The 27,314-nt window shown below is 35.4% G+C and overlaps 1 protein-coding gene across 2 annotated transcripts in view; it reads left to right on the top strand.

Annotated features, from left to right (window-relative positions):
• The window catches only part of TCEA1 (transcription elongation factor A (SII), 1), a 42,435-nt gene that overhangs the window by 9,021 nt on the left and 6,100 nt on the right, over positions 1-27,314 (top strand). Inside the window, exons 1-8 of one of the 2 annotated variants that reach the window (XM_012661453.1) lie at positions 882-922; positions 1,232-1,294; positions 7,175-7,280; positions 12,737-12,824; positions 16,490-16,635; positions 17,747-17,803; positions 18,817-18,971; positions 24,185-24,331. In XM_012661453.1, coding sequence (XP_012516907.1) covers positions 1,274-1,294; positions 7,175-7,280; positions 12,737-12,824; positions 16,490-16,635; positions 17,747-17,803; positions 18,817-18,971; positions 24,185-24,331 — 720 coding nt within the window. In that variant the 5' untranslated portion in view covers positions 882-922; positions 1,232-1,273. Of the gene's footprint in view, positions 1-881; positions 923-1,231; positions 1,295-7,174; positions 7,281-12,736; positions 12,825-16,489; positions 16,636-17,746; positions 17,804-18,816; positions 18,972-24,184; positions 24,332-27,314 lie in introns of those variants that run through there. The other variant, XM_012661452.1, reaches the window with a different exon arrangement.

The raw sequence follows: 27,314 nt of genomic DNA, 5'->3' as shown, positions 1-27,314 counted from the left end.
AAACTTGTCCAAAAGAGGGTCTTTGGCTTGGAAGGAAATCTGAGAGACATTAGTGGAGTACTCTTTGAATCTTGAGGAACCAAATTGTGAAGAGCAGTGGGGGTGAAAAGCAGATGCGCACACTACAAAGCCAGCCTGAAAGCTAATGCTGTCAGCTCTTTTATGGATTCTTTTAGGAAATGCTGTATCACTAGTGTTTTTATACAACTCTTTGTGGGGTGAAAACAGATACTGTTGAATCTGAGTCAAAAAGTGATTAGACTCTGAATGTGAAGTACTTTTAGTAACACCTTAGCCAATTTATTTTGCTTATATTTTTCTTTTTATAAATGTAACAGGTGATACAAAAATTCCAACTCTAAAAGAATTCTTTCAATAAACAAAAGTAAAAAAAAGTTATAAGAAAAACACTGTCAGTTTAATAGTTTTTTATTTATTACTGGTTTATAAAATAATCATGTGTCCAATTATAGTACATTAAGTAAATATTAGACAAATGAAATATTAAGTGAATATATTAGATGAAATATGATTACATGAATATCAGGTTGGAATATTTGGCCACAGGCTATATAGGTGGTGCTATTGCTCCTTATCTAATTTTATTCCTCTTAACTTTAGGTGCTTTCTGTAATTCTTCCATTAGCCGTATTTCGTTTCCTCTTCATCTACATGGGAGCTTTTGACTCTAAATGGGAATTGCAGGCCTGTGAACTTAATGTAGATGTCAATTCTGAATTTTCTTTTAGATTTGCTCTTTACTACTATGCACGCAGGCAGATCTTGTGGCAGACCAGTGAGATACAGAGAATGGTAGCAGAGTTTCCCCTGCTCCTTTCCCCTTTCTCAGGTTTGGCTCCTTTCTCATGCAGGTGTTCTCCGTGGACATACGAGGTGTGTTACATCACCGCAGTAAGAAATTGTACGTTTCTACTCGGTACACACATATTAACAAGTAAACAAATACTGTTGAAAATAAACTTTCACAAAATAGTACTTACCAGTTACTTCACAAATGCTGATCATAATCCAGTAAATGGATTTTATGATCCTCTGATGAGTTTCAGTCTCCATTTGAAAGATACTGTATGTACGTGTGTATATGTATCTTTGTTCTCACATGAATAAATGAGCCATCATGAGTTATGGATAGGAATCATAAGTTTAAATATCTGGCTAGATCCTGCTTTCCTGTCTTGGGAATTCAATGTGAAATTATTTTATTTTATAGGCTGGAGCACTGGATTTGCTGAAGGAGCTTAAGAATATTCCCATGACCTTGGAATTATTACAGGTATGTACTTATATGCATCACAGTTTTAAATAGTAATTGTCATAAAATACTAAAACATCTTCAGTCCCAATATAAGTTTTTTGTACTGTCCGGCTATGGTATGAACTATTATTAACTTCTATTTTTTTTTTAAAGATAGCAACATAAATCAGTAATCTATTAAATTGCCATTATAGAATAATGTTGCCTTTCTCAAGAAGAATAAAATTCGAGTCCTTGGCAATGGACTAACTCTTGGCCCTGATTTGGTCTCCCAGGATTTCTCTTTGGTGATCTTATCATTGATAGCTGCTGCTACATGAAGCCAGCCTCAGGGTGAGGATGGCAGGGTATTACTCCACTCCCTTTTTTAGCACTGGCCAACCATGTACACAATTGATGTCTAGTAGACATTACATAGATTCATTACTGAAGTCTGTGAATCTATGTATGATATGTAATATTTGTACATATTTATGGGGTACACATGATATTTTGTTACATGCATAGACTATAATGATTAAGTCAGTATATGGGGTGCCCATCTTCTCAAGTAGTTCTCATTTGTATGTGTTGGGAACATTTCAAGTATTGAAATATATAATACCTTGTTAACTATAATCAGCCTACTCTGATATGGAACATTAGAACTTATTCATTCTATCGTCTAACTGTATGTTTGTACCCGTTAACCAACCTCTCTTCATCCACTCCCCTCACCCCTCCCCAGCCTCTGGTGTCAATCACTCTAATTTCTATCTTCGTGAGATCCACTTTTTGAGCTCCCACATGTGATTGAGAGCATGCAATATTTGTCTTTCTGTGTATGGCTTATTTCATTTAAAATAATGACCTCCAGTTCCATCCATATTGCTGCAAATGGCATGATTCCATTCTTTTTTATGGTTGGATAGTATTCCATTATGTATATATACCACATTTTCTTTGTGCATTCATCTGTTGGGTTGGTTCCATATCTTTGCTGTTGTGAATAGTGTTGTAATAAACACGGTACACGTATCCCTTTCATATGCCTATTTCGTTTTCTTTGCATAAATATCCAGTAGTGGGATTACTGGATTGTGTGATAGTTTTGAGTTTTTTGAGAACTCTCCATACTGTTTTCCATAGCTATACTAATTTACATTCCCATCAACAGTGTATGAAAGTTCTCTTTTCTTTGCATCCTCACCAACATCTGTTACTATTTTTTGTCTTTTAGTAATAGCTATTCTTATTGGGGTAAGATAATATCTCACTGTGGTTTTGATTTGCATTTCCCTGGTGATTAGTAAGTTAAACATTTTTTCATACCTATTGGTCATTGTATGTCTTCTTTTGAGAGATGTCTATTCATGTTCTTTGCCCACTTTTTAATGGAATTGTTTTTTGTTGTTGTTTTGAGTTCCTCACATATTCTGGATGTTAGTCCCTTGTCAGATGAAAAGTTTGCAAACATTTTCTTCCATTCCTCAGGTTTTCTCTTCACTCTGTTGATTGTTTCCTTTGCTGTGCAGGAGACTTTTAGTTTAATATAGTCCCATCTGTCTATTTTTGTTGCCTTTGCTTTTGAGGTCTTAGCTGTAAAATCTTTGCCTAGACTGAGGTCCTGAAGTGTTTCCCCATGTCTTCTTCTAATGGTTTTATAGTTTTAGGTCTTACATTTAAGTCTTTAATCCATCTTGAGTTGATTTTTGTATGTGGTGAGAGACAGCAGTCTACTTTCATTCTTCTGCATGTGGATATCCAATTTTCTCAGCACCATTTATTAAAAATAATGTCCTTTCCCCAGTGTGTGTTCTTGGTGCCTTTGTCCAAAATCAGTTAGCTGTTTCATTTTTCTATGTATCTATTTTTATACCAATACCATGCTGCTTTTGAAGTCTTATTTTAGTGTTCTATTAGGACTAAAACATAAATATGAAACTTTAACAAAAATCAAAATGTTAGAAAGGAAAATAAATATATAGTCAATAACACAAATCTGGCTATTTTCCGTTAGATATTTCTTTATTATCTGTTATCTTAGAATAATAGAAGTATCTTCTTTGTTACTTCTATTAAATCAGAATTTAGGGATGAATGTCTGGGTGTGGTGGCTCACATCTGTAGTCCCAGTGAGCTGGGAGGCTGAGGCAGGAGGATCACTTGAATCCAGGAGTTCAAGGCTGCAGTGAGCTATGATTGTGTCACTGTACATCAGCCTGGGCAACAGCAAGTCCCTGTCTCTTAAAGAAAAAAAAGAAAGAATTTAGGGAAGGGTGGCAGTTGATTTGTGTGACATCATTGAGGAAAATAATTACATTTATTTTCACTAATGTCTAACTGAAACTTAACATTTCTTTTAATTATGAAGGCAGTAAATCATAGTTATGTTTTCAAGGTTCATCCATGTTGTAGTTTATTCCAGAGTTTTCTTTCTTTTTTTATTTATTATTGCTGAATAATATTCAATTCTATGGATAAACATTTAGTTTATCTGTTTGTCAGTTGATGGACATTTGGGTTGTTTTGACTTTTTTGGCTTTTATGACTTATGCTGCTAATGTGTTCACGTACAAGTTTCTGTGAACATGTTTTCGTTGCTCTGGGATAAACACCCAGGAGTGGAATTTCTGGGTTATAGTGTAACTCGGTGTTTAACATTTTGAGGACCTGCCAGACTGTTCCCAAACTGCTGCACATTTTACATTCTCAGCAGCAGTAAATGAAAGTTCCTTCTGTACATCTTTGCAAACAATCTGTCTTTGACTGTAGCCATTCTAGTGGGTGTGAAGTGGTATTTCATTGCGGTTTTGATTTCCATTTCCCTAATGTCTAAAGATGTTGATTTTTGTGTGCTTTTTGGTCATTTCTATCTCCTATTTGGAGACCTGTCTGTACAGATCCTTTGGCCGTTTTTGAATTTGTCTCTTTATTATTGAATTGTAATAGTTCTTTATGTAGTCTAGATACAAGTGCCTTATCAGTTACAGGATTCGCAAATATTATCTCCCACTCTGTGGATTATCTTTTTATTTTCTTGAGGATGTTCTCTGAAGTATAAAAGTTTTAAATTTTGATGTAGTCTAATTTATCTTTTTTCTTTGGTTGCTTGTGCTTTAGGTATCATATTTAAGAAAACATTGCTTAATTCAAGGTCACGAAGATTTACTTCTGTTCATTTTGAGTTAATTTTTTTGTGTGGTATAAGGAAGAGATCCAGCTTCATTCTTCTAAATATGGATATCTAGTTGTTCTAGCACCATTTGTTGAAAAGAATATTATTTTCTCCAGTGAATTTTCTTTACATCCTTGTCTAAAATCAATTGACGAAAAACTTAGGGGTTTATTTCTGGAGTCTTAAATCTATTCCATTGATGTGCGTGTCTGTCTTTTTCCAGTACCACACTGTCTTGATTACTGTATCTTTGGTAGTACATTTTGAAATTAGGAATTGTGAGTGCTCCAACTTCGTTCTTTTTCAAGAGTGTTTTGGCTGTTTTGGGTGTCTTACATTTCCATATGTACTTCAGGATAAGCTTTGTCAATTTTTGCACAAAAAGCAGATCAGATTCTGATACAGATTGTATTGAATCTGTAGTTTGACCTGATTGTAGCCTTAACACTTAAGTCTTCCAAACCTGTGAACATGGAAGTTTTTTTGTTATTCGTTTAGGTCGTCTTTAATTTCTTTCAACAATGTTTTATAGTACCTGTGTTTCTTTTTATATGTTGTGTTAGATACATGTCTGTTTTTACATGTATTATAGTAGCTGTATAGTAGCTATATGTTTTTTACCTTGAGATTCAGTGGCTACCTTCAGATCATCTTGGCAAAAACTCATGAGTAATCACGAAGGAGATTTTTCTTCTGGAGCACAGCAATCTGCTTGTTTCCTGTGATGTTAACAGTGTCTCTTGATTTCAGTACTCATTCTTTTCTGCTTTACTGTCAGTGTGCAGCTGACTCCCTAAGTCTGCTTAATGCACTCTCCACCTTTCCAAGGTAATGTCTTTCTTACTGTGTACCTGATGTTCTATAGAAACCATGGACAAAGGCATGTATTTTCTCTGCTGGAGCTTTGCAAGTATACTTTGTCTTGAAAACTTTTCATTAGTCCTGTAGTCGAGAAAGCTGTTTAACGCCACAATTCCTAATGTAATTTAAGCACAAAAACACTTTTTTATAGCCCAAGAATTACGTCTTGTACATCTTAGCCTACCAGGTTTTGGAAAAATCCCTAGGGAATTGTTAGAGGCAAATTCAGACTTGGTTATACAAGTAAATAGCTTCATAATCATTTCTTCTGTCTTTTTCCCATTTTTCCCATGATACTCCCCTAAAGGCGAAAAAAAAACCTGCCTCAAATCTTTGTTTTTCATTTTACCTCAGCAGCCTCATTTCTTCTTATTTTGACTAGACAATCTCTTCCTTAGCATGTTTATTACAGATAACTGTATTCTCAGTGTGGGTTTTGTTTTTTGCTAAGTGGGACAGTCATTTACTTTTTAGTAATCAAAATATCCTTTGGTCATTAAAAAATAGTCACCCAGCAGCACACAATTTATTCATCTTCTCCTTAGACCTTTGCTTACCTGCAAATCCCTACTAAAACACCGTTTTTTCCCCTGTGATTTGTGTCAATTCTAAGCTTCAGAACTACATTAGTAACTCAAGTAATTGCCTCCACTCATTCAAAAAATAGGCTTTTTTGGAGATAACTTGACTCGTTAGCCCCAAATGACTTTGGGGCGTCAGCATTGTGGGATCCCCTTTATCTTCCTGCTGTCGAGCCTTATCTGCTTTGCTCAGCTTTCCGAGAGATGTAACATAGGACACTCCACCCAAGCACATATTCTAAATTCTTGAACAAAACCTATGTCCCGAATCTGTCTTTTTGTTGAGAGGGTTGAATGATTTAGAAGGAAATCTTAATCACCCTTTATCTTTCTGCCATAAAGCTTACAGTAGGCATTCTCTTCTTTTTTTTCTACCACTAAGAATTCCTTTTGTTATTTTTTTCTTCCATAGACAATAGATTTTGAAAGATTATCTACTAACAACCTAAATTTACTAAATAATTTACCATTTTTTATTTATCACCTATAATTGGACTGTCATAGCTTTTGTGTTCTTGGAGCATAGTTAGAAAACCATTGATGTGCTGGAAAGAATATGGACTTCAGAAATGGACAGACCTGGATTAAATCCCCAGCTTTGCCAATTAGTAATGGTGGAATGCTGGGCAAGTTATTTGTTGGTACTTCCAATGTCTTCATCTTTAAAAAATAGGGATAATGATGTCAACTTTAAAGATTGTCAGGAATATTAATGGATGCTCTGAGCATAATCCTGGGCACATGGTATTATCACATGTTAAATTTTATCTATATTCTTTGAAGTCCCTTTAAATATCTATGATTACATGCCGATTACAGGCCCCAAAAAAGACTTTTAAACCCCTGTAAGTGTAGTTTTTGTTTGGATATCCTCATCATCAGTTGTGGCTGGGGCTCTGTGTAGTGTATGTAGAAGATTGTATAGAAACAAAGAAGTGTATATATTAAAATTAGCCATGATTGCTTCAGCCTACCTTTTATATACACAAGTGCAACATTTTATATTTTATCCTCACTTCTCCCTTGTAGAAAGACTGATTTCATTTCTCTAGTTAACCAGCGTTATTACAGTAGCAAATTGTATGCTTGTAGATCTCAGTGATAAGAACATTGATGAAGATGCTTGATCTGAAGATGTATATATCTTAAGAATATAGTTTGCGATTACAAGAATTCAAATAATTGAAGTTTTTAAATTCTAAAATGGAAACAGGAATCTTGGAAAGAGGAAAATGTGGGTGACATACTAAGTTGTTTAAAATAAGATTGGTGTATATAATTTTTTTTGTTGCCTTGCAGTCCACAAGAATTGGAATGTCAGTTAATGCTATTCGTAAGCAGAGTACAGATGAAGAAGTTACATCTTTAGCAAAGTCTCTCATCAAATCCTGGAAAAAGTTATTAGGTATAATTGATCTTCTCTTACATATATTTATGATGTTCTGGTTTATTTAAACAGTTGGTGGTTGCATTTTTTTCTCTATGAATATAGATGTATTGGAATCAATGCCTCATAATAAAGGTGAGAGGGATTAGTTTGACCTTCTTTAGAGTTTTGCTTTTTAGCCTAGTCAGATTTAGCTTTCTTAACTTTTGACACTTAGAACTGGATAAACTTCTTTAAGTAAGAAGAATTTTCTCCCAGGGAAAATGTGCATAATTTTTGAAATGGTTTTTGAAATAATTTTTTAACTTCCAGAAAACTTGCAAGAATAATAAAAAGAACTCTGTTATCCTTTATCCAGATCATCAGTTTTTAACATTTGCCATATTTATTTTATCCTATTCTCTCTCTCTCTTTATATGTACACATAAATACACACAAATTGTTTTTTTCGAACCATCTGAAAATAAGTTGAATATATCATGCTTTTTTACCCTTTAATACTTAACTGTTTTTTCCTTAGAAGAAGCTTATTTTCTTATGGAACCATACATAGTATAGGCAATTTAGGAAATTTAACATTGACATAGTATTATACTTTAATCTGTAATCCATGTTCCAGTTTTGTCAGTTGTCCCAATAATGTCCTTTATAGCGTTTTTTATTTTTTCTCCTCCAGAACAAGATCCAGTTCAGTGTCACGTATCTAGTTTCCTAATATGGAATAATTCTTAAGCCTTTCTTTGTCTCTTGTGATATTGACATTTTGAAGAATACAAGCGCCCTTTCCCCTTTGTTTTTCTCTAAGGCAGAAATTTCCTATCTCATTTTAATACGCACCTGTTTATTTGGCTTCATGATTTCATTTCTTCTTTTTATTTGATCTGTGATCTTTCCCTGTTAGTTATCGCCTCTCTAGGAAATTTACTCTATCCTTGTCCATAGGGTCCTAGCCCAACAGATATGAATTCCCTTTTTCTAAATCTTATTTTGGGGTTGTTAGTTTTTTGTTGATAAACAATAGTGCAGAAAGGTCTCATGTACCCTTCATCCAGCTTCCTCCAGTGGTAACATTACATAACTCGTAGTATACGCTGTCCCAACCAGGAAATTGACATTGGTGCATTCTATAGACTTTATGCAGATTTTGGTTTTTACATGCGCTAGTTTATGTTTGTGGGCATGTATGGTTCCAAGCAATTTTATCATATATATGGATTCACGTAAACACTAATGTGGTATTTTAAAAATATTGATGTTCATGCAAATCAAATTTTTATCAAATTGATAATGGGCTTAAAAATCAAAGGTTAGCATATTTTTTGGTCTCAGGAAATAGAACTTGGATATGTTATACAACATACAGAAAATGACTGGATATAATGAATACAAAGTAGAATTGGATTTTGGTTTAAAATTAAACTAGGAAATATATTCAAGTCAAAACTTCAAATTTTTCAGTTATATACTTGAAGCAAGTTTATTCACCATCTGGGTTTTTTTTTGTCTTTGTTGTTTGTTTTGTTTTGTTTTTAGAGATGGGGATCTCACTATTTTGCCTAGGCTGGCCTTGAATTCCTGGGCTCAAGCGATCCTCCTTCCTCAGCCTCCCAAAGTGCTGGGATTACAGACGTGAGCCACTGCGCCTGGCTTCCCTATTATTTTTAATAGCATCTTCCTTATTTGAGGTTGATTTTCTGTTTTCTCATGATTGGTTCAGGTTGTACATCCACAATTGGAATACTACATAAGCATGCTTTTCAGTGTATTATATCCAGAAGCATTGATGATAGTAATTTTGAGAATCCAGTATAAGTGTGTACACTATATAGTTTATATTTTTCCTCCTATAACTAATACCATTCTGTGGGAGACACTTGAAGACCCTGAAACTGTCTTGGGCTTTATCAGATCTTCTCTCTCTCCTCCCAGTTTAGTATCCATTGATTCTTACCGAGTGCCCACCGTGATGATTGCAAAATTGAGATTTTCTGACTCTTCCACTTTAATATTTACACATCATCATTCTACTGTAACAAGGAACCCTCCTTTTACTCCCAGCTATTTATCTATTATTAGTGTGGACTTGTGGATTTCTAGTCTATATGATGGATTGTAATCCATTACTATTCAGATTTATTTTGATATTTTCCTTGTTTGAGATTTGGCCAGTGGGCACCCCTTCAAACTGGCTCCTGTGTCCTTTTGACAAACTCTTTTCAGCTTTTTGATCACTTTCTTATATTCTGGCACCACAAGATGTATGGGGTTCATCTGTCTTCTCTGCCCCAGCCATGGAATCAGCCATTTCTCTAAATAGCTATTACCTTATATGGAAGGGAAAACAGGAAAAGTGAACCTTTTAAAATTTCAAAGACAACAGTAACAACAACAAAAAACCCATTACTTAAAAGAAGTTGGAAGCTGGGAGCTAAAAGTTGTACAGCTATAGAATTTTCACTTCCTAGTCTTAAGGAAGTGAAATATAATAATACATCATCCTATATTGCATTCTGGACAAGAAAAAAAATTATAAAAAGATCATTATTGGGGCAATTGGCAGAATTGCCAATTTTATTAGGTCTGCAGATTAGTTAATAATATTATACATTGTTAAATTTAATCATTATTTGCTTGGTTATATAAATGAATATCTTTATTCGTAGGAAGCCCACAGTGAAGTATTTAGGGATAAAAGAGCATAGTGTCTGCTATTTATTTTCAAATGGTTCAAAAGAAATATGTCTGCGCATCTGCATATGTGTGTGTATACTTGCATGTCTGTATATGAAGGAATATACAGAAAATGAAGGAATGAATGAGAAAGCAAATGTGCCAAAATGTTAATAATTGGGGAATCTAGTAAAACATATATGGCAGTTCTTTGTACTTTTTATATTGTGCAAGTTTGAAATTGTTTCAGAATAAAAAATTTCTTTAAATGTCTTATCTTTAAAGATAAATGGCAACTCTGGGTTTACAGTTCATTTAAATTTTAAACCTAATTCCATATGTTAAAGTAATTAAAATTAGTCACTGAAAGTTGATTCAAAACCATTAATTTTTTTTTCTGGAAAGATGGTTTACATTTTGTGGTAGAAAAGAGTAGACTTTGCAGTTATGCTCATTTACTCTTAAATTTAAATAATTTTACTCTTTTATACTTATTGAAGGTATCTAATTTCAGTTTAAGTTCTAAAACTTTGTTAAAAGATTTGTATGTGCAGTAAATAGAATTTGGGGACTTGGGGGAAAATCATCCTTAGGTCTATCTCTGAATACAACCATCAGCTAATATCTTACTGTATTTCTTTTTTCACCAATGCATAGATTTTGCTTCAACTATAATTTTACTTATGCTGTATGTATACTTATTTATATTATCTTTTTTGATGAAAGTATTTTGTATTTTTCATCATAACTCTAATTTTTATTAGCTTCAGAATAATCCATTCAGTGACTGTACCATATTTTAGTAAATCACTTGCATATTGTTAGATTTGTTATTGTTGTTTTTAACTTTATGGGTATTTAATGTCTTGAATATCTGTCTGCCTAAAATTTTTCTTTAGATTGTTAGCCAGATTTCTCGAAGATTTACTACTACTGCCATTAGGTAGCACATTTTTGAGTACTTAAAATGTGTCAAGCATTGACCTATATTAATGCATTTAATCTTCGCAACAATTTGATGTGGTAGACACTGTTACAATCCCCATTTTGTGTTGAGGAATCTGGGGCTCAGAGCGGTTATGTACCTTTGCATACAGTTGGATTGGTAGTGACTAGCCGAGCTGGGATCTGATTGTAGACAGTCAGAGTCCGGAGCGGGAGCACTTCCTTCTTGCTGGCTGTGCTGTATGACCCACAACACTGTATCAGATAGTAGGAATGTTTTTAAGGATGTTGTGCGTCTTCCTGCTCTGCTTTCCAAAAGGATTACACTAATCCACTATGCTAGAGCAGTGTGTGAGATCAGTTTTACTGCCCCTTCAGCAGCATTGGATCCTTGGTAGGTTGTATTTCATTGTTATATCACCTTTCCCTTTGAAATGCTTTCTACCCTGTTACTTTTGGACTATTTCTTAGTCCTTGCCATATGTCATTATTGATCTTTGTTTTCTACCTCACAATAACTGTATAGCATCTTTAGGTTTTGAGGCCGTAAAGGTGAATTATAGAGAATAACAGGGAGCAATGAAATTAGTATGTGAAAACTAAAGCATACACTCATGTTATACCGTAGAGGCCTTGAATTGTATTTTAGGTTTGATAGACCTCAGCTTTACAAGATAAGTTCTACAATTGTGATTTGTATCGTTCTGTATCAGTGATTCTTATCCAGATGGCATATTAGAGTTGTCTGGGGAACTTTAAAAAATGATCATGCTTGTGCCTCATTGCCAGAGATTTGGATTGAATGGATCTGGATTGGAGCTTGACATGAAGATATGTTTAAAAGCTCCCTTGGTGATCCCGTTATCCAGTTGAATATATGTTGTTCTATATTCTATACAGAGAGATGTGAAGAATTGAAAGAATTGTTTATGCAGCCCTTATTACTTAGGTAGGAAGCAAAATGTAGATAAGGTGGTGTACTTTTTATACAGTAGACTCAAACATTTTCTGAACCTAGCTTCAAGGTGGTTTTGATTGATTTAAACATGAATGTTTCTTGCCGGTACTAAAATACTGCATTGACTCATCCTATTTTATGGACATTATTTCACAATATCTAATTGCTTACCTCTTTAAGTCTTAAAGCTTATGCACTCTCTATTCTAATACTTTACAGATCATTTAAGATAGAGAAGGTGCTGGGTAGGTCTTACTAATCTTGAGATATTTTCCATGGAATTGTTCTTTGTTTACTTTTCTGGAAATACTTATTTATATTTTGGGTACTACCTTAAATTTTTTGACTTCATGAAAAATTATTTTAAAAATATTGCTATTTATACTTTGTGCTCCCATTTTCTTATTTTTTAAGAGATGAGGTCTCCCTTTATCGCCCAGACAGGAGTGCAGTGGCACAGGATTATAGCTCGCTCAATGCAGCCTCAAACTCCGGGCGGAAGTGATCCTATCCTGCTTCAGCCTCCCAGGTCGCTGAGTAGCGGAGACTGCAGGCCTGCCACCACACCAGCCTAATGTGCTTTATTTTTAAAGTGACAGTGTTGATATTTCCATATTCTTTCCTTCTCTTTTTCTGTATACTTCCCTAAAAGGTTCCCATTGGCATATGAATTTATAACTCCCACCAAATGAGAGAATTTATTTGAGAGTGTTGACTCAACATGCATTGTGAAAAATACTCAAGTATATATGCCTATACTAATAGAATAGCTTATGTAAACTCATTTAGATTTTAGTTCTTTTTAGGGGGGGATTGCATAAATAGCCTGTCACCATGCAGTATTTCAGTAGTTTTTATTTTTAACAAATGCTAACAACTTAGTGATTTCGTAAATTTTTAGATGGGCCATCATCTGACAAAGACCCTGAAGAAAAGAAAAAAGAACCTTCAATCACATCACAGAATAGCCCTGAAGCAAGAGAAGAAAGGTATTTCACTTTGTGGAAATTTATTTATGTTGAAAGCCATATATTTACCTCCTCCGTCACTTCCTTCCTGATCTTATGATCCCACATCTGCACTCCTCTTTCTGTTTTCTATTCAAATGGAACTAGTAAATGGATATAGCCAAATATTCTAAGGTTTTTTTAAACAAGATTTCCTGAAAATTTAAAAGAGAGGTAGAAGACACTGCATAAATAAATTATTTACGTTGTACTTAACAAGTTTAATTGAAAGGGATTGCTGAGATAGGCACTGATAGAATTGATAATGGAGGTACTGATTAGGGATTCAAATGGTTACTTCCTCTATTTGTCACATTTCTTTTAGATTTATTTTGGCCCTGTTTCTCATTATCCTTTTTGTGCATTTTTCCCCCTTCCACATTTAGCTATTTTTCATAAGAACTTAAAATGTAGCATTACTTTGGTAAGGAAGGGTTCAAATTGCTCCTCAGTGCCTATGAGGTCTTTGCATTTATTATTTCCTTTCACATATCATAAACTGTGTAATATCCAACATGACACCATAATAGGATGTGTGTAGTGGATTAAATATGAACAGTTCCTCTGTTGTTGGGAAGCTTGTGGTTTAACAGCTGACATTGATTTAGAGCAATGGTACTCAAAGTGTGGTCCTTGGAAGAGCAGGGAACCTGACAACGTGTTAAAAATATAGATTCTCAGACCTTCCCCTGTAACTATTGAATCAGGAATTTTGGTGGTGGAGCCCAGAAATCTGTTTTTTAACAGGCTTTTCAGGTGATTCTGATACACTCAAGTTTTAGAACTCCTGCTTTTAGAGCAACAGCTTCTAAACTCTGCTCTGCCCCTGAACTTTTTATTACTGTGTAACCCACTTGGAGACTTAGAGGTATTTAGGACATTAAGGGTAAACCTATTTTAACTTGATTTCTCAATATTTTCCCCAAATTGATCATGTATTCCTCATTTTTTATTAATACTTAGTAATATCCCATATGCCGCTATTTTATGTATTAGTATTAACTATACTTGAAACTGAAAGAGGTAAGTCAAAGGTAAACAGGAGTTGTTAATAAAATTTATGCAGTTTTTTCTAACTCTTTATTTTGAGAAAATTTAAGACTTTTAGAAACTCCAAGAATAGTACAAAGAAGTCCCATAAACCCGTTACTTAATTGTCCCATTTATATTTTTATATGTGTGTTTGCATATGTATGTTTATATACACACATGAATTAATTTTATTTTGAACCAAATAAAGTGATTTGCAGACATTATGCCCCTTATATACCTAAATACATCAATGTATATTTTCTAAGAACAAGGACATTTTCTTACATATAACCACAGTATGGCTATTAATATTAGGAAATTAACATTGATACAATACTTTTTTTAATCTACAGATGTTATCCATATTTTAGCAGTTGTCCTCATAACATCCTCTATTGCAAAGGAAAAAGATTTTTCCAAATTGTCATCCAGGATCACATACAGCGTTTAGTTATCTATTTAGTTTCCTTTAATCTGGAGTAGTTCCTCAGTTTGTCTTTCATGACCTTGATATTTTTGAAGAGTACAGGCCATAATTTATGAATTGTTTACATGCTTACAGTTGCATTACATTCAAAGTTGCTTTTTTTTTTTTTAGAGATGAAAGAGATGGGGTCTTGCCGTGTTGCCCAGGCTGGTTTCAAACCCTTGGGCTCAAGCTATCATCCCACCTCAGCCTCCTGAGCCACTGGAATTACAGGCACATGTCCCAATACCTGGCTAGAGTCACCGGTTTAGTGCCTTGAAAATTTAGCGGTATAGACAGATTTTTTTTTTTTTTTTTTTTTTAAAGAGACAAGGTCTCATTCTGTCACCCAGGCTGGAGTGCAGTGGCTTGATCATAGCTAACTGTAACCTAGAACTCGGGTTCAAGCGATCCTCCTACCTCAGCCTTCTATCAGTACATACTGCCTCACTCCATTTTAATTTCTTAGAATTTCTTTTACAGAGACAGGGTCTTGCTATGTTGCTCAGGCTGGTCTTGAACTCTTGCCCTCAAGCCCCACCTTGGGCTCTTAAAGTGCTAGGATTACAGGCATGAGCCACTGTGCCCAGCCTAGACAAATATTTTAAATAGATAATAAAGGAAGAGTAAGTTCTTAGTATATTTATTAAGTACTCAGACACTTGAAGTTTAGATGTAGAGTTTATCTGAAAAAGCATAACATCATTGTGTATGAAGTCTGATAAAATAAGTGGTTGGCATTTATCTACACACACACATACATCCACACACATACTGATGGAAATAAAAGGATTAGAGAAACGATTCTGGGGGGTAATCTGAAGGAAGATTTAAGGTTAGATCTAAGTTACTTGTAGCTAAGCAAAGTTTTACATTTTAAAAATTTAAGGAGAAAGTAATGCGCTTCAGTACTTAGAAAGGACATGCCAGAATGTAAGATGTGGGGCGGAAGTAGTGAAGCTAGTGAGGAAGTCTCCGTCAGTCCACCTGGGCAATTGCCCATGGTTAGGCTAGGCATTTGGCTATAGGCACAGAGAAGCAAAAGCAAAAAGTATTTAAGAAATGGGCTTTTTAATCATTGGTTTGTTCATTTATTTATCACTGACAGATGCTATGCTACATAACAAAAATGCAAAGAGTAGTAAGTCCTAATTCTTGCTCTTGAGAAATTCAGTCTGGTAGGGAAGAAGGTATGAAAAGTTATCATGTACAAACCTTATGAAGACAGTGCTTTGGGAGGGCAGGGGAGAAATCAGATGAGGCTTCAGAAAGGGACTGACTAAACTTGGAAGGTACAAATGACTGTCTTGCCCCAGTGACCTGTTCGTGAAGTTTAATAGTTATATTTTGGGGAAAAAGCAAGGGGTGTGTCCTAGTAACAATGCAGCAAGCCAGATCTATGGAAGATGAATAATTTAATCAACCCATGAAAAGGTTATGGCAGATATCTTTAATGTGATAAGACTTCATTGAAACCTGTCAGAAGAGTGTTTCGAAAGGAACATATTTGGGTGAAAATTCAATAGAAGAAGTTAATCAGAAATGATGGAAATGATTAGGTTGACTGGAAAATTATTAAACTGTCCTGATGTCCATATTGAGTTGATGTTTCTTGGGAGAAATTAAGAGACCTTTTTGTATTCTCATGACATCAGTACACATGACTTTTATCTTGAAGAGGGTGTTTGTCTCATTTTAACCTCATTGTCTAATTGGAACAGGTTTTTCAAACATTTTTTTCCCCTCCCTCTAGTTTTGGTCAAGAGCTGTCACATTCTCTGGTCCCATCCCCTCATCCCTCTCCTTACGCCAAGATTCTTGCTTTTCGCTTATTATATTGAGCTGTCATGTATATTTTCTCTATTAAAAATACTGTTTAAAGTTTAAAGGAAGAGTCAAGGTCACGTGTTTAGTTGGTTAAAAATAACGTGAGACTTGTCTCTCACCTTGATGAAATTTAAAAATTTCTAACTTCTTTTAATAATTTGTGTACAGTCAAATTTTTTTTTCTCATGTAAGAGTTACTGAAATACTATTTCATGTATTTGGGCCAAATAATTTTATTTTTATGGAGTGATAATAATGTCACTTTAAGAGGGTTTTTCCTGATTTATTTTTTGGGGTGTGTGTGTGTATTTGTGTATTTTAGTAGCTCCAGTGGCAACGTAAGCAGCAGAAAGGATGAGACAATTGCTCGAGATACTTATGTTTCATCTTTTCCTCGGGCACCAAGCACTTCTGATTCTGTGAGGTTAAAGTGTAGGGAGATGCTTTCTGCAGCTCTTCGAACAGGAGGTAAGTTTAGGGTACGTTGTTTTATTTCTTGGTGCTTTGATCACCACCACCATTACTATCTCCACCTCCATATTGCTGTTATACAAGTGTCATCCTGTTGATAGCTGCCCACCGCTGCCTAGCTCAGGGAGAAGCTATTGTTGGTAGGCGTCCCTGAAGGCAGAGAGGAGTACTGGGGCATCTGCATATTACTATGTAATTCTAAGAAATAGATTCCTTCTAATATGTGGATGTTTCCCCTAATTTCATAGTAATTTAAAGTTCTTTCTCACAAATCATTTATTTCCCCACATTTAATTTGCAAACTAATTAACTCTGCTCCAGATCAAGAGTTAACAATACTGAATTGTTAAATAATAGTATGACACACAATATGTAAGTTTTTATTCATAGTTCTATTTTCTACTATTTTGAAGTAGAAAAGTGGTCTTGATTTATATATGGAAACTTAATTGGAAAGCATACAGTCTTAACATGTAAACTTCTGGCTTTAAAGTTTCTTATGCAGGTATATTTATCATCTTACATAAATCCATCCTTTTTCTGTTCTCTTATTCTGAACCAGAGCTAGTTTGAACTGTTTTTCTCCTTACTCTGCCCTTTCTACTTTGATTTCCTTACTGTCTCTCTATATATGTTTTTTTCTTTTTTCTTCCTTGTTTTTGTTTATTTCCTTCTATCCTTTTGAATATTCGTATAGGAGTCTTCTAAGTGTGTCCATATATGTGATTGGCAGATGAAATGAATGGTTTCTTTGCATTGAAGCCTGAGTCACAGGAGACAAGACAGTTCTTTCTGTAACTTTCTCTACTCTCTGCTGGAGCAACCAGAATTTATGGAGTTATGAAATGAGGAATTGCCTGCTAGATCAATTACTTCCCCATTCCTGAGGGATAAGGAGTCATCAATGCAGGAGCACTATGGATATTAGGTGAATCCCAGAAAAGGAATGGAGTGGGTAGTGAAGAGACCAGATTCTAATGAAAGTAAAAGGATTCTTTATGTAAGGCAAATGGGGTTTAAGAAATAGGAATGCAATTTAATTACCCTGTATTGAATTTTCTTTTAATATTATTATGATAACTTGACAATTTTTTATGCCTGTTTTTAGATGACTACATTGCTATTGGAGCTGATGAAGAAGAGTTAGGATCTCAAATTGAAGAAGATATCCTTTGTGTGTATATTCATAATTGTTTTAAGTAATCTAACTTAATTGTAGTTTTTTCTTCTGGTATAGAATTCAGAATTTTATTCTTCAGTTTCTATCTCGATTGTATTGTTTTGCTCAGAAAGGGGAGGGGCATCTATATCATTTTATTCCTCTTGTTTTTGCTGTTACTCAAAAGTAAAGCACACAGTGCTGATGACATTTTAATTTTTCCACCTTGCAGATTGGAGGTGTAGCATTTGAATTTAAGTTGTGCAAAGGGCATGGAAAACACACACACGTGTAAATATGAAGATTTCTCGGTTGGGGGGACCTCAGAGCACACACAGATCCCTGAGCTCGTTATCCCAGAAGGATGTGTGCTCGTGCCGGGCACCGCAGAAGGGGCTCCAGGAGAAGGGTCCTCCATACAGCTAGAGGACAGGGGAACATTTGGGTAATGGTGTGACTTGGAACTGTCCTGGCTGAGGAAATGGCCTTATTAGGAGGGAATCTGCTCCAGGGCTCAGCCTCTGTTATGGCCTCTTCTGTGGAGAAGAACCCGCTAAACTAGCTTCTTGCTGAGCTGGGGAAAGAGGCGACTCCCCAGGACCATCTCTAATGGTCTCTTCTCAGAAGCTACAAGGAAACTGTGTGGCCATAGAGACTTTTAGGATCTTTAGTAGAATTCAGATTTGGGCAAGTTAAAGCTTGTGTAAGCTCAAACTCTTATTTAAAAAATTGGCTTACTTATGCCGAGTTACCTAAGTTACTCTTTGAAACCTTGTTGAATTTGCATGCTGCTGGCATTAAACATGAAAAAAGCATTACTCATTCGCAGCGTATAAGCAAATAACTATCATTATTTGCCAATTGCATATCAAGGAATCTGTGCTTTGTTTTTAACTTATTCTGAATTAGAAACAGTTTTGTGAACTGCTTAGAAATTTCAGATATTCTTAGTATGGCAGAATAGAAAAAAAGTAGTCTTACCTTTATAATTTTACCTTTTTTCCTTAATGGCCTAGTACCTATATATCAAGAAATAAGGAATACAGACATGAAATACAAAAATAGAGTACGAAGTAGGATATCAAATCTTAAAGATGCAAAGAATCCAAATTTAAGGAAAAATGTACTATGTGGGAATATTCCTCCTGACTTATTTGCTAGAATGACGGCAGAGGTGAGTATAGCTGAGTATAAAGTTTCTGTGATGTGATTCCATGATGTCAAGTATAAAGCCTGTTTAAATCATAGAGTACTATATAAATAGTGCATATATAATAAATCACTATTAGTGATATATTCTCATGTATATATTAAGCACTTCAGGTGATTGATTCTATTACACCAATGCTCTGTCCCCTTCTTTGGCTGTCACCATGCTTTTTGGGTGTAATCATTAAATCATTGTCTAGAAACAAAAATGTTATGCTTTTTATGAATTCATGTAGAATCTAAAAGTTGAATCTCTAATTGCAAGTAGACTTTTTAACCGCTAACCTTTTTTCTTGGTTAAACACTATAAAATTGATAACAGTTATTTCTTAAATTTACATAGGGATTGATGGAAAAAATGAAATTCATAGCTTGCTATTTATAGACATAGCTATTCATAGATAATAGCTGTAGTGTATCTACAGTCTGATTATTTAGCATTCAAGAGTGAGTTTAGCTTTCTATGTACAGGCATACCTTGGAAATACTGCAGATTTGATTCATACTGAAGTAAAGTGAATATTATAATTAAGCAAGTCACACAAATTTTTAGTTTCCTAGTGCATATTAAAGTTATGTTTATACTATAGTCTGTTAAGTGTGTAATAGTGTTATATCTAAAAAAAATACGCATACCTTAATTAAAAAATACTCTGTTGCTATAAAATGCTAACCTGAGCCTTAAGTGAGGTATAATCTTTTTGCTGGTGGGAGGTCTTGCCTTGATGTTGAGGGCTGCTGACTGATGAGGATGGTGGTTCCTAAAGGTTGGGGTGGCTGTGGATATTTCTTGACATAAGACAACAGTGAAGTTTGCTGCATCAGTTGACTCTTCCAGAGATTTCTCTGTTGTATGCAATGCTATTTAATAACATTTTACCTATAGTAGAACTTTTTTCAAAATGGGAGTTGATCCTCTCATAAACTGCTGCTGCTTTATCAACTAAGTTCATGGACTATTCTAAATCCTTTGTTGTCGTTTCAGCAATGCTCATAATATCTTCACTAGAAGTAGATTTCATCTCGACAAACTCTTTGCTCATCGCTAAGAAGCAACTCCTCATCCATTCAAGTGTGATCATGAGATTGTAGCAATTCAGCCACATCTTCAGGCTCCATTTCTAATTCTAGTTCTCCTGCTATTTCCACCTCAACTGTAGTTTCTTTGTCCACTGAAGTCTCGAACCTCTCAAAATCATCTGTGAGGGTTGGAATCAACTTCTTCCAAATTCCTGTTCATGTGGATATTTTGACCTCCTCCCATGAATCACAAATGTTCTTAATGTCATCTAGAATGGTGAATCCTTTCCAGAAGGTTTTCAGTGTACTTTGAAATGTACCAGATTCATCAGAGGAATCACAATCTAGGGCAGCTATAGCCATACAAAATGTATTTCTTAAATAATAAGATCTGAACATCAAAATTATTCCTAGATTCGTGGGCTGTAGAATGAATACTATGTTAGCAGGCATGAAAACAATGTTAATTTCCTTGTACATCTCCATCAAAGCTATTAGGTGACCAGGTACATTCTCAGTGAGTATTAATCTTTTGAAAGGAATCTTTTCTGAGCAGTTGGTCTCAACAGTGAGCTTAAAATATTCAGTAAGTCATGGTATAAACAAATGAGCTGTCATGCAGCCTCTGGTGTTCCATTTATACAGCCAGAGTACATTTATCAAAATATATTTATCTGAAGGCCCTAGGATTTTCAGAATTGTAAATGAGCATTGGCTTCAACTTAAAGCTGCCTTAGTGCACCTAACAGGAGATTCAGCCTATCCTTTGAAGCTTTGAAGCCAGGCATTGACTACTGTTTTCTAGCTCTGAAAGTCCTAGATGGCATCTTTTTCCAATAAAAGGCTGTTTCATCTACATTGAAAATTTGTCGTTTAGTGTCAGTTCTCTTAGCTAGATCTTCTGGATAACTTGCTGCAGCTGTTATATCAGCATTTGCTGCTTCAGTTTATGCTTTGCAGTGTATTATGGAGATGGCTTCTTTCTTAAACCTCATGAACTAACCTGTACTATCTTCTCACTTTTCTTTACCTACTCACCTTTCTCAGCCTTCATAGAATGGAAGAGTTAGGATCTTGCACTGAAATAAGCTTTGGCTTAAGGGAGTGTTGCGGCTGATTAGATCTTCTATCCAGACAGCTAAAATTTTCTCCACGTGAAATAAGGGGGTTTAGCTTTCTTATCATTTGTGTTTTCACTGGAGTAGCACTTCTAACTTCCTTCAAGAACTTTTCCTTTGTATTCACAACTTGGCTAACTGTTAGCACAAGAGCCTTAGCTTTCTGCCTATCTCAGTTTTTGACATGCCTTCCTCACTAAGCTTAATTATTTGTAGCTTTTGATTTAAAGTGAGATGTGTGACTCTTCCTTGCATTTGAACACTTAGAGGTCATTGTATGGTGATTAATTGGCCTTTTGTCAATATTATTGTGTCTGAGAGAATAGGGAGGCCCAGGGAGAGGCAGAGAGGCAGAGGAACAGCAGATTGACGAAGTGGTCAGAACACATAACATTTATCGATTAAGTTCACTGTCTTATATGGTCACAGTTAGTGGCACCCTCAAAACAATCACTAGTAACATCAAAGATCACTGATCACAAATCACCATAATATATAATAATAATGAAAAAGTTTGAAATATTGTAAGAATTACCGAAATGTGACACAGACATGAAGCGAGCACGTGCTATAGGAAAAATGATGCTAGTTGAATTGCTTGACACAAGGTTGCCACAAACTTTCAATTTGTAAAAAAACCGCAATATCTGCAAAGTGTAATAAAGTGAGATATTCTTGTAGCTAATAAAAATATTTTTAGGGCCGGGCACTGTGGCTCATGCCTGTAATCCTAGCACTCTGGGAGGCTGAGGTGGGAGGATCGCTTGAGCTCAGGAGTTCAAGACCAGCCTGAGCAAGAGCAAGACCCTGTCTCTACAAAAAAATAGAAAAATTAGCCAGGAGTGGTAGTGCACACCTATAGTCCCAGCTACTTGGGAGGCTGAGGCAGGAGGATTGCTTAGCCCAGAAGTTTGAGGTTGCAGTGAGCTATCATGATGCCAGTGCACTCTAGCCTGGACAATAGAGTGAGACCCTGTCTCAAAAAAAAAAAACAAAAAAGTAAAATTTGGCTTTTCAAAACCTCATTAAAATAATTTAAAGTTTTTACAGAGTTGAGAAATTAGTGTAATGAGATCCATTATATCCATCACACAAGCTTCATATATTTTCTACAATTTGTCACCCTTTTCATCTATCGCTTTTCTTTTCCTTCTTTTCCCCTGAATTATTTTCAAGCAAATCCCAGACATTATATTCTTTTACCTCTACATACTTGGGAAATGTCTTTAAAAATAGGATATTTTTCTTATATAACTGTACTGTCATCACCACATCCAACAAAGCTACCAATAATTCCCTGGTATTATTTAATATCTAGTTTATTTTGGTATATATGTTTTTAATTAATTAATTAATTATTTTTTTAGAGCCAAGGTCTTGCTCTGTCACCTACGCTGAGTGCAGTGGCACGATCATAATCACTACTGCCTCAAACTCCTAGGCTCAAATGATCCTGCCACCTTTACCTCCCGAGTTGTTGGGACTGCAGGTGTGTGCCACCACACCTGGCTAATATTTAGAAAATTTTTTTTGTGGAAACAGGGTCTTGCTATGTTGCCCAGGTTAGTCTTGAACTCCTGGTCTCAAGTGATCCTCCCACCTCCACTTCCTGAGCAGCTGGAACTATAGCACCATCCAGCTCTCATATTCATATTTTTCTGATTGTACATTTGCTTTGTATTAGGATCCAAAGTCTGCACATTACCTGTAGTTTGCTCTTTTAAGTTTTTGTATTATTTTAAAAATAAGCAGTTCCTTCTGCCCCTTACACCGTCCCCCCCTTGTTTTTTTTTTCCTTCATAACATTGACCCCTTGAAGAAACCAGCTCATTTCTTCTGTATCCCACAGTATGAATTTGTTTCTTCCTCATGATGTTATTTAATTTCTCTATCTCCTCTATTGTCTGTGAACTGTAAGCTAGCTCTGTAGGCTTGTTTACATTCAAGTTCAACCTTTTTTCTGCATAAATTCATAAGTGGTGCTTTTTACTTTGGTTGCATCACATAAGGAGGCATTAATGTCTGCTGCTCTGCTCTTAGGGTGCCGAGATTTGTCAGTGGGTTTGGGTAGTGACAGTCTGATTCCTCCATTGTAAAAGTTGTCAGTCGACCTTTTGTCTAGTGGGTTCATCTGATGATGATCCTGGCCTGAGTTGGTCATTTCAGGATTTACAAAACAGTGATTTCTAACATTCTGTCATTTCGTTTGTATTTTATGAGCTAGATTTCTTTGATAAAAAAGTACTTTCTTTCGTAAACTTGGGGCTGTCGCTTACCCTGTTGGTTTGAATAGGAAAGGCAAGACAAATGTGTATAATTCTTTCCCTTTAGTCACCAGTTATTAGAATGAGGAGTTGGTACCCTAGTTAATGCCAGTGGTGGCTTTTGTTCTGTTTTCATTTTTTAGGGCTAGATGGCAGAAGAAAGGCTTTTGTCTGCTTTTGCATGTGTGTGCCCTCTCTTAAGTAGCATCATGGACTCGTGGCTTCTATTTATCCTGTGGGGTTGGTTCTTTACAGTAATTTATTTTGATGACTGAAGAAATTGTCCTGTCTTTGGCCAGTAGGAGCTCCTTTATGTTGGCCTTTGTCTGTTTGACTCAACCACAATAGTCTTCAGTAGCTTTTGTGTTTTCTGGCACAAGAAGATGACCCTGGCATATCCTATGCATTTCTTGCCTCAAAACTGGAATCAGACATTCCTCCAAAGGTCCCTAGCTTCTTTTCCGGGAGGGAGGGCAAAAGTATTTAGAGACCATAATATGGAAACCAGAGGTACTCACTGCTACAGGTTTGCATTGTTTATAGCCTTTAAACAGCACTTAAATCCAATTTTCACATGCAAACTTGTAAATGTTTGAAGAAATTTTAAAAGGAATTAAACCTTTACAAGTCCTTCAAGGAAACATACTAATTTTACGCTTTTAAAACTGTAAAAGTTTGCTTTGGTTCTATTATTGTTGGGCCGATTGAGCGTAAAAGCATTCAGTATATACATAGAAGGTGTCTGTAACTGAATGATATTGCCACCTCCCTAACAGGAAATGGCCAGTGATGAGCTCAAAGAGATGCGGAAAAACTTGACCAAAGAAGCCATCAGAGAGCATCAGATGGCCAAGACTGGTGGAACCCAGACTGACTTGTTCACGTGTGGCAAATGTAAAAAGAAGAACTGCACTTACACACAGGTTTGTGATTGTTTATAGATTCTTATTTTTATATTATGAATACTTGCAACTCCTGTTTCAAAACAAATAGCAAAGACAATTACCAGTACAGTAAGTCCCGCTTTGTCTTCAGGAGATACATTTCAAGACCCCCCAGTGGATGCCAGAAACCATGGATAGTACCAGACCCTATATATACTATTATATATATTAATGCTGTGTTTTTTCCTATACATACATACCTATGGTAGAGTTTAATTTATAAATTAGGAACAGTAAGAGATTAACAACAATGAGTATAATAAAACAGAACAATTATAACAATATGTTGTTGTAAAATTTACGTGAATGTTGTCCCTCCCTCTCTCTCTCTCTCTCTCTCAAAATATCTTATTGTACTGTACTCACCCTTCTTTATGTGATGAGATGAAGTGAGGTATGTGACATAGGCATTGTGACTTAGTGTTAGGCTACTGCTGACTTGCTGACCATTCGTCAAAAGGAGGATCATCTGCTTTGGGCACTCCTGGATCATTGAGCCATGGCGATGTCAGTGAATGAAATGGGGGGTGGGGGTGGGTAGTGTGTATAGTGAGGATACACTGGACAAAGGGATGGTCCATATCCCAGGCAGGATGGAGTGGGACAGTGCAAGGTTTCATCATATTACTTAGAATACCGTGCAATATAAAACTTATGAATTTTTTATTTCTGGAATTTTCCATTTACTATTTTCAGACTACAGGGACCTGAAACCATGGAAAGCAAAACCATTGATAATGGGGGAGTACTATACTTTGCTGTTTTTTAAGAGGAGATATGATCTCTTTCTTAAGCATAAGAATGCTTTATTAATACTAATGAAATCCAGTTAATTGAAAATAATTAACTGGATGATAATCATTAATTTATACTTTCATGGGAATAGTTACTGTGAAAGCTATTTCAAATAAATTTTATAAAATATCAGATTTAATAAAATGACCATGTTTTTTCTAAGAGTTCATAAGCAGTTGATGATTGGTTTCTATGTTAAATAGGCCATAATTCTTTTTATTTTGCAAGACTATAAAATTTAAGAAAGGTTCTTCACTGTCCCTCACTGGGCATGTGGCTACATTAGGCTTGACTGGCTTCCAGCTGTCTGTTCTTTTTTGTAATGTATTGATGCCTTTTACGTTCATGTATGATGTGTCTGCCCTTCTTGTTCTTGAGTGGCAGAAAAGAACCACATTATAGTTACTGTGGTTATATGTACATACATGAAAATGGTTTTTATTCCTTTCTTAATTCCATTTGCCAAATAGGGTTTTTATGCTATATCATTGGCTAAACTCAAAATTTTCACCCTAAAGGACAACTTATTGTTGTGTTTCAGATAATAGATTTAAGGAACTGAATTTTCTCACTCACAGAAAATTAAACACTTAAAAAAATAACATCACTAAACTGTCTGAGTAAGTTGTAGAAAGGAGCCTTTATTCTAAAAAAAAATTTTTTTGGAGTAGTTATTATATTTGCAAGGTTAAAAATTGAAAAGGTACAAAAGATTATGAGTAGAAAGTTCCCCTCGCATTTTTACCTGTAGCCACCTTGTTCCCCCTTGCTGGACGTAAACCAGGGTTACTAGTTTGTTGTTTAGCTTTCTATGTGTTTTATGTGTATACATGCAAATACTAGTATATTTTTGTTTTCCTTTTCCTAAACACATATGGTAGAATATTATATGAGCTTCTGCCTCTTTTTTATAGTCATATATTACTCCATTTTCAGGTAAACTTTTTTTTAAATTTCAAAGTATTATGGGAGTACAAATGTTTTTGATTACATGGATCACTTTTGTAATGTTTGAGTCAGGGTTAAAAGTGCGCCTGCTACCCAGAATCGTGTTCATTGTACCTGTTAGGTAGCTTTTCGCCCATCTACTCCACCCCCTACCCCCTGCTTGGTTTCCTTTGAGATTTACTTCCCTCTGTGCACATGTGTGCTCATCAGTTAGTTCCAATTTAATAGTGAGTGCATGTGGTGTTTGTTATTCCATTCTTTAGGTACTTCACTTAGGATAATGATCTCCAGTTCCATCCAAATTGCTGCAGAAGGCATTAAGTCATCCTTCTTCATGGCTGAGTAGTATTCCATGGTATATGTATACCACATTTTGTTAATCCACTCATGAATTGATGGGCATTTGGGTTGTTCCACATCTTTGTGATCTTTGCTGCAGTAAACATTCGAGTGCAGGTGTCCTTTTTATAAAATGACTTCTTTTTCTTTGGGTAAATATCCACTAGTGGAATTGCTGGATCAAATGGTAGGTTGATTTTTAGTCCATTGAGGAATCTCCGTACTGTTTTCCATAGAAGTTGTGCTAATTTGCAGTCCCACCAGCAGTGTATAATTGTTCTTTTCTCTCTCCATCCATGCCAGTATCTATTGTTTTTGGACTTTTTAATAAAAGCCATTCTGACTGGGGTAAGGTGATACCTCATTGTGGTTTTGATTTGCATTTCTCTGGTGATTAGTAACATTGAGCATATTTTCATGTTTATTTAACCAGTCTAAAGCCCTTTTGAAGTCTTTCTTTTAGTCACAGTTTTATATTTCGGTGTTTTATTTTGTAGCAGTTTTACTACTGATAGTTATTAAGATTTATCAACATATGGATGAAAGTGGTCTCAGAAAATTCTGAGTTTGAATTGCTTTATTTTCTTTTAGTTACGGAGAAAAATCTTAGGAATGAAAATTCTATCCTAAGAATACCATGTGGTAGAAAATATTAAGTAAACTAGAAAGTTATTTAAAAGGTAAACCTTCTTGGCTGGGCGTGGTGGCTCACACCTGTAATCCCAGCACTCTGGGAGGCCAAGGCGGGAGGATCGCTCAAGGTCAGGAGTTCAAGACCAGCCTGAGCAAGGCTGAGACCCCATCTCTACTAAAAATAGAAAGAAATTAGCTGGACAACTAAAAATATATAGAAAAAATTAGCCGGGCGTGGTGGCGCATG

This window comes from Propithecus coquereli, unplaced genomic scaffold (assembly GCF_000956105.1).
Source record: "Propithecus coquereli isolate 6110/MARCELLA unplaced genomic scaffold, Pcoq_1.0 Scaffold71, whole genome shotgun sequence".
NCBI lineage: Eukaryota > Metazoa > Chordata > Mammalia > Primates > Indriidae > Propithecus > Propithecus coquereli.
The sequence above is the reverse complement of the archived record's forward strand: the minus strand, read 5'-3'. Positions and strand labels throughout refer to the sequence as shown.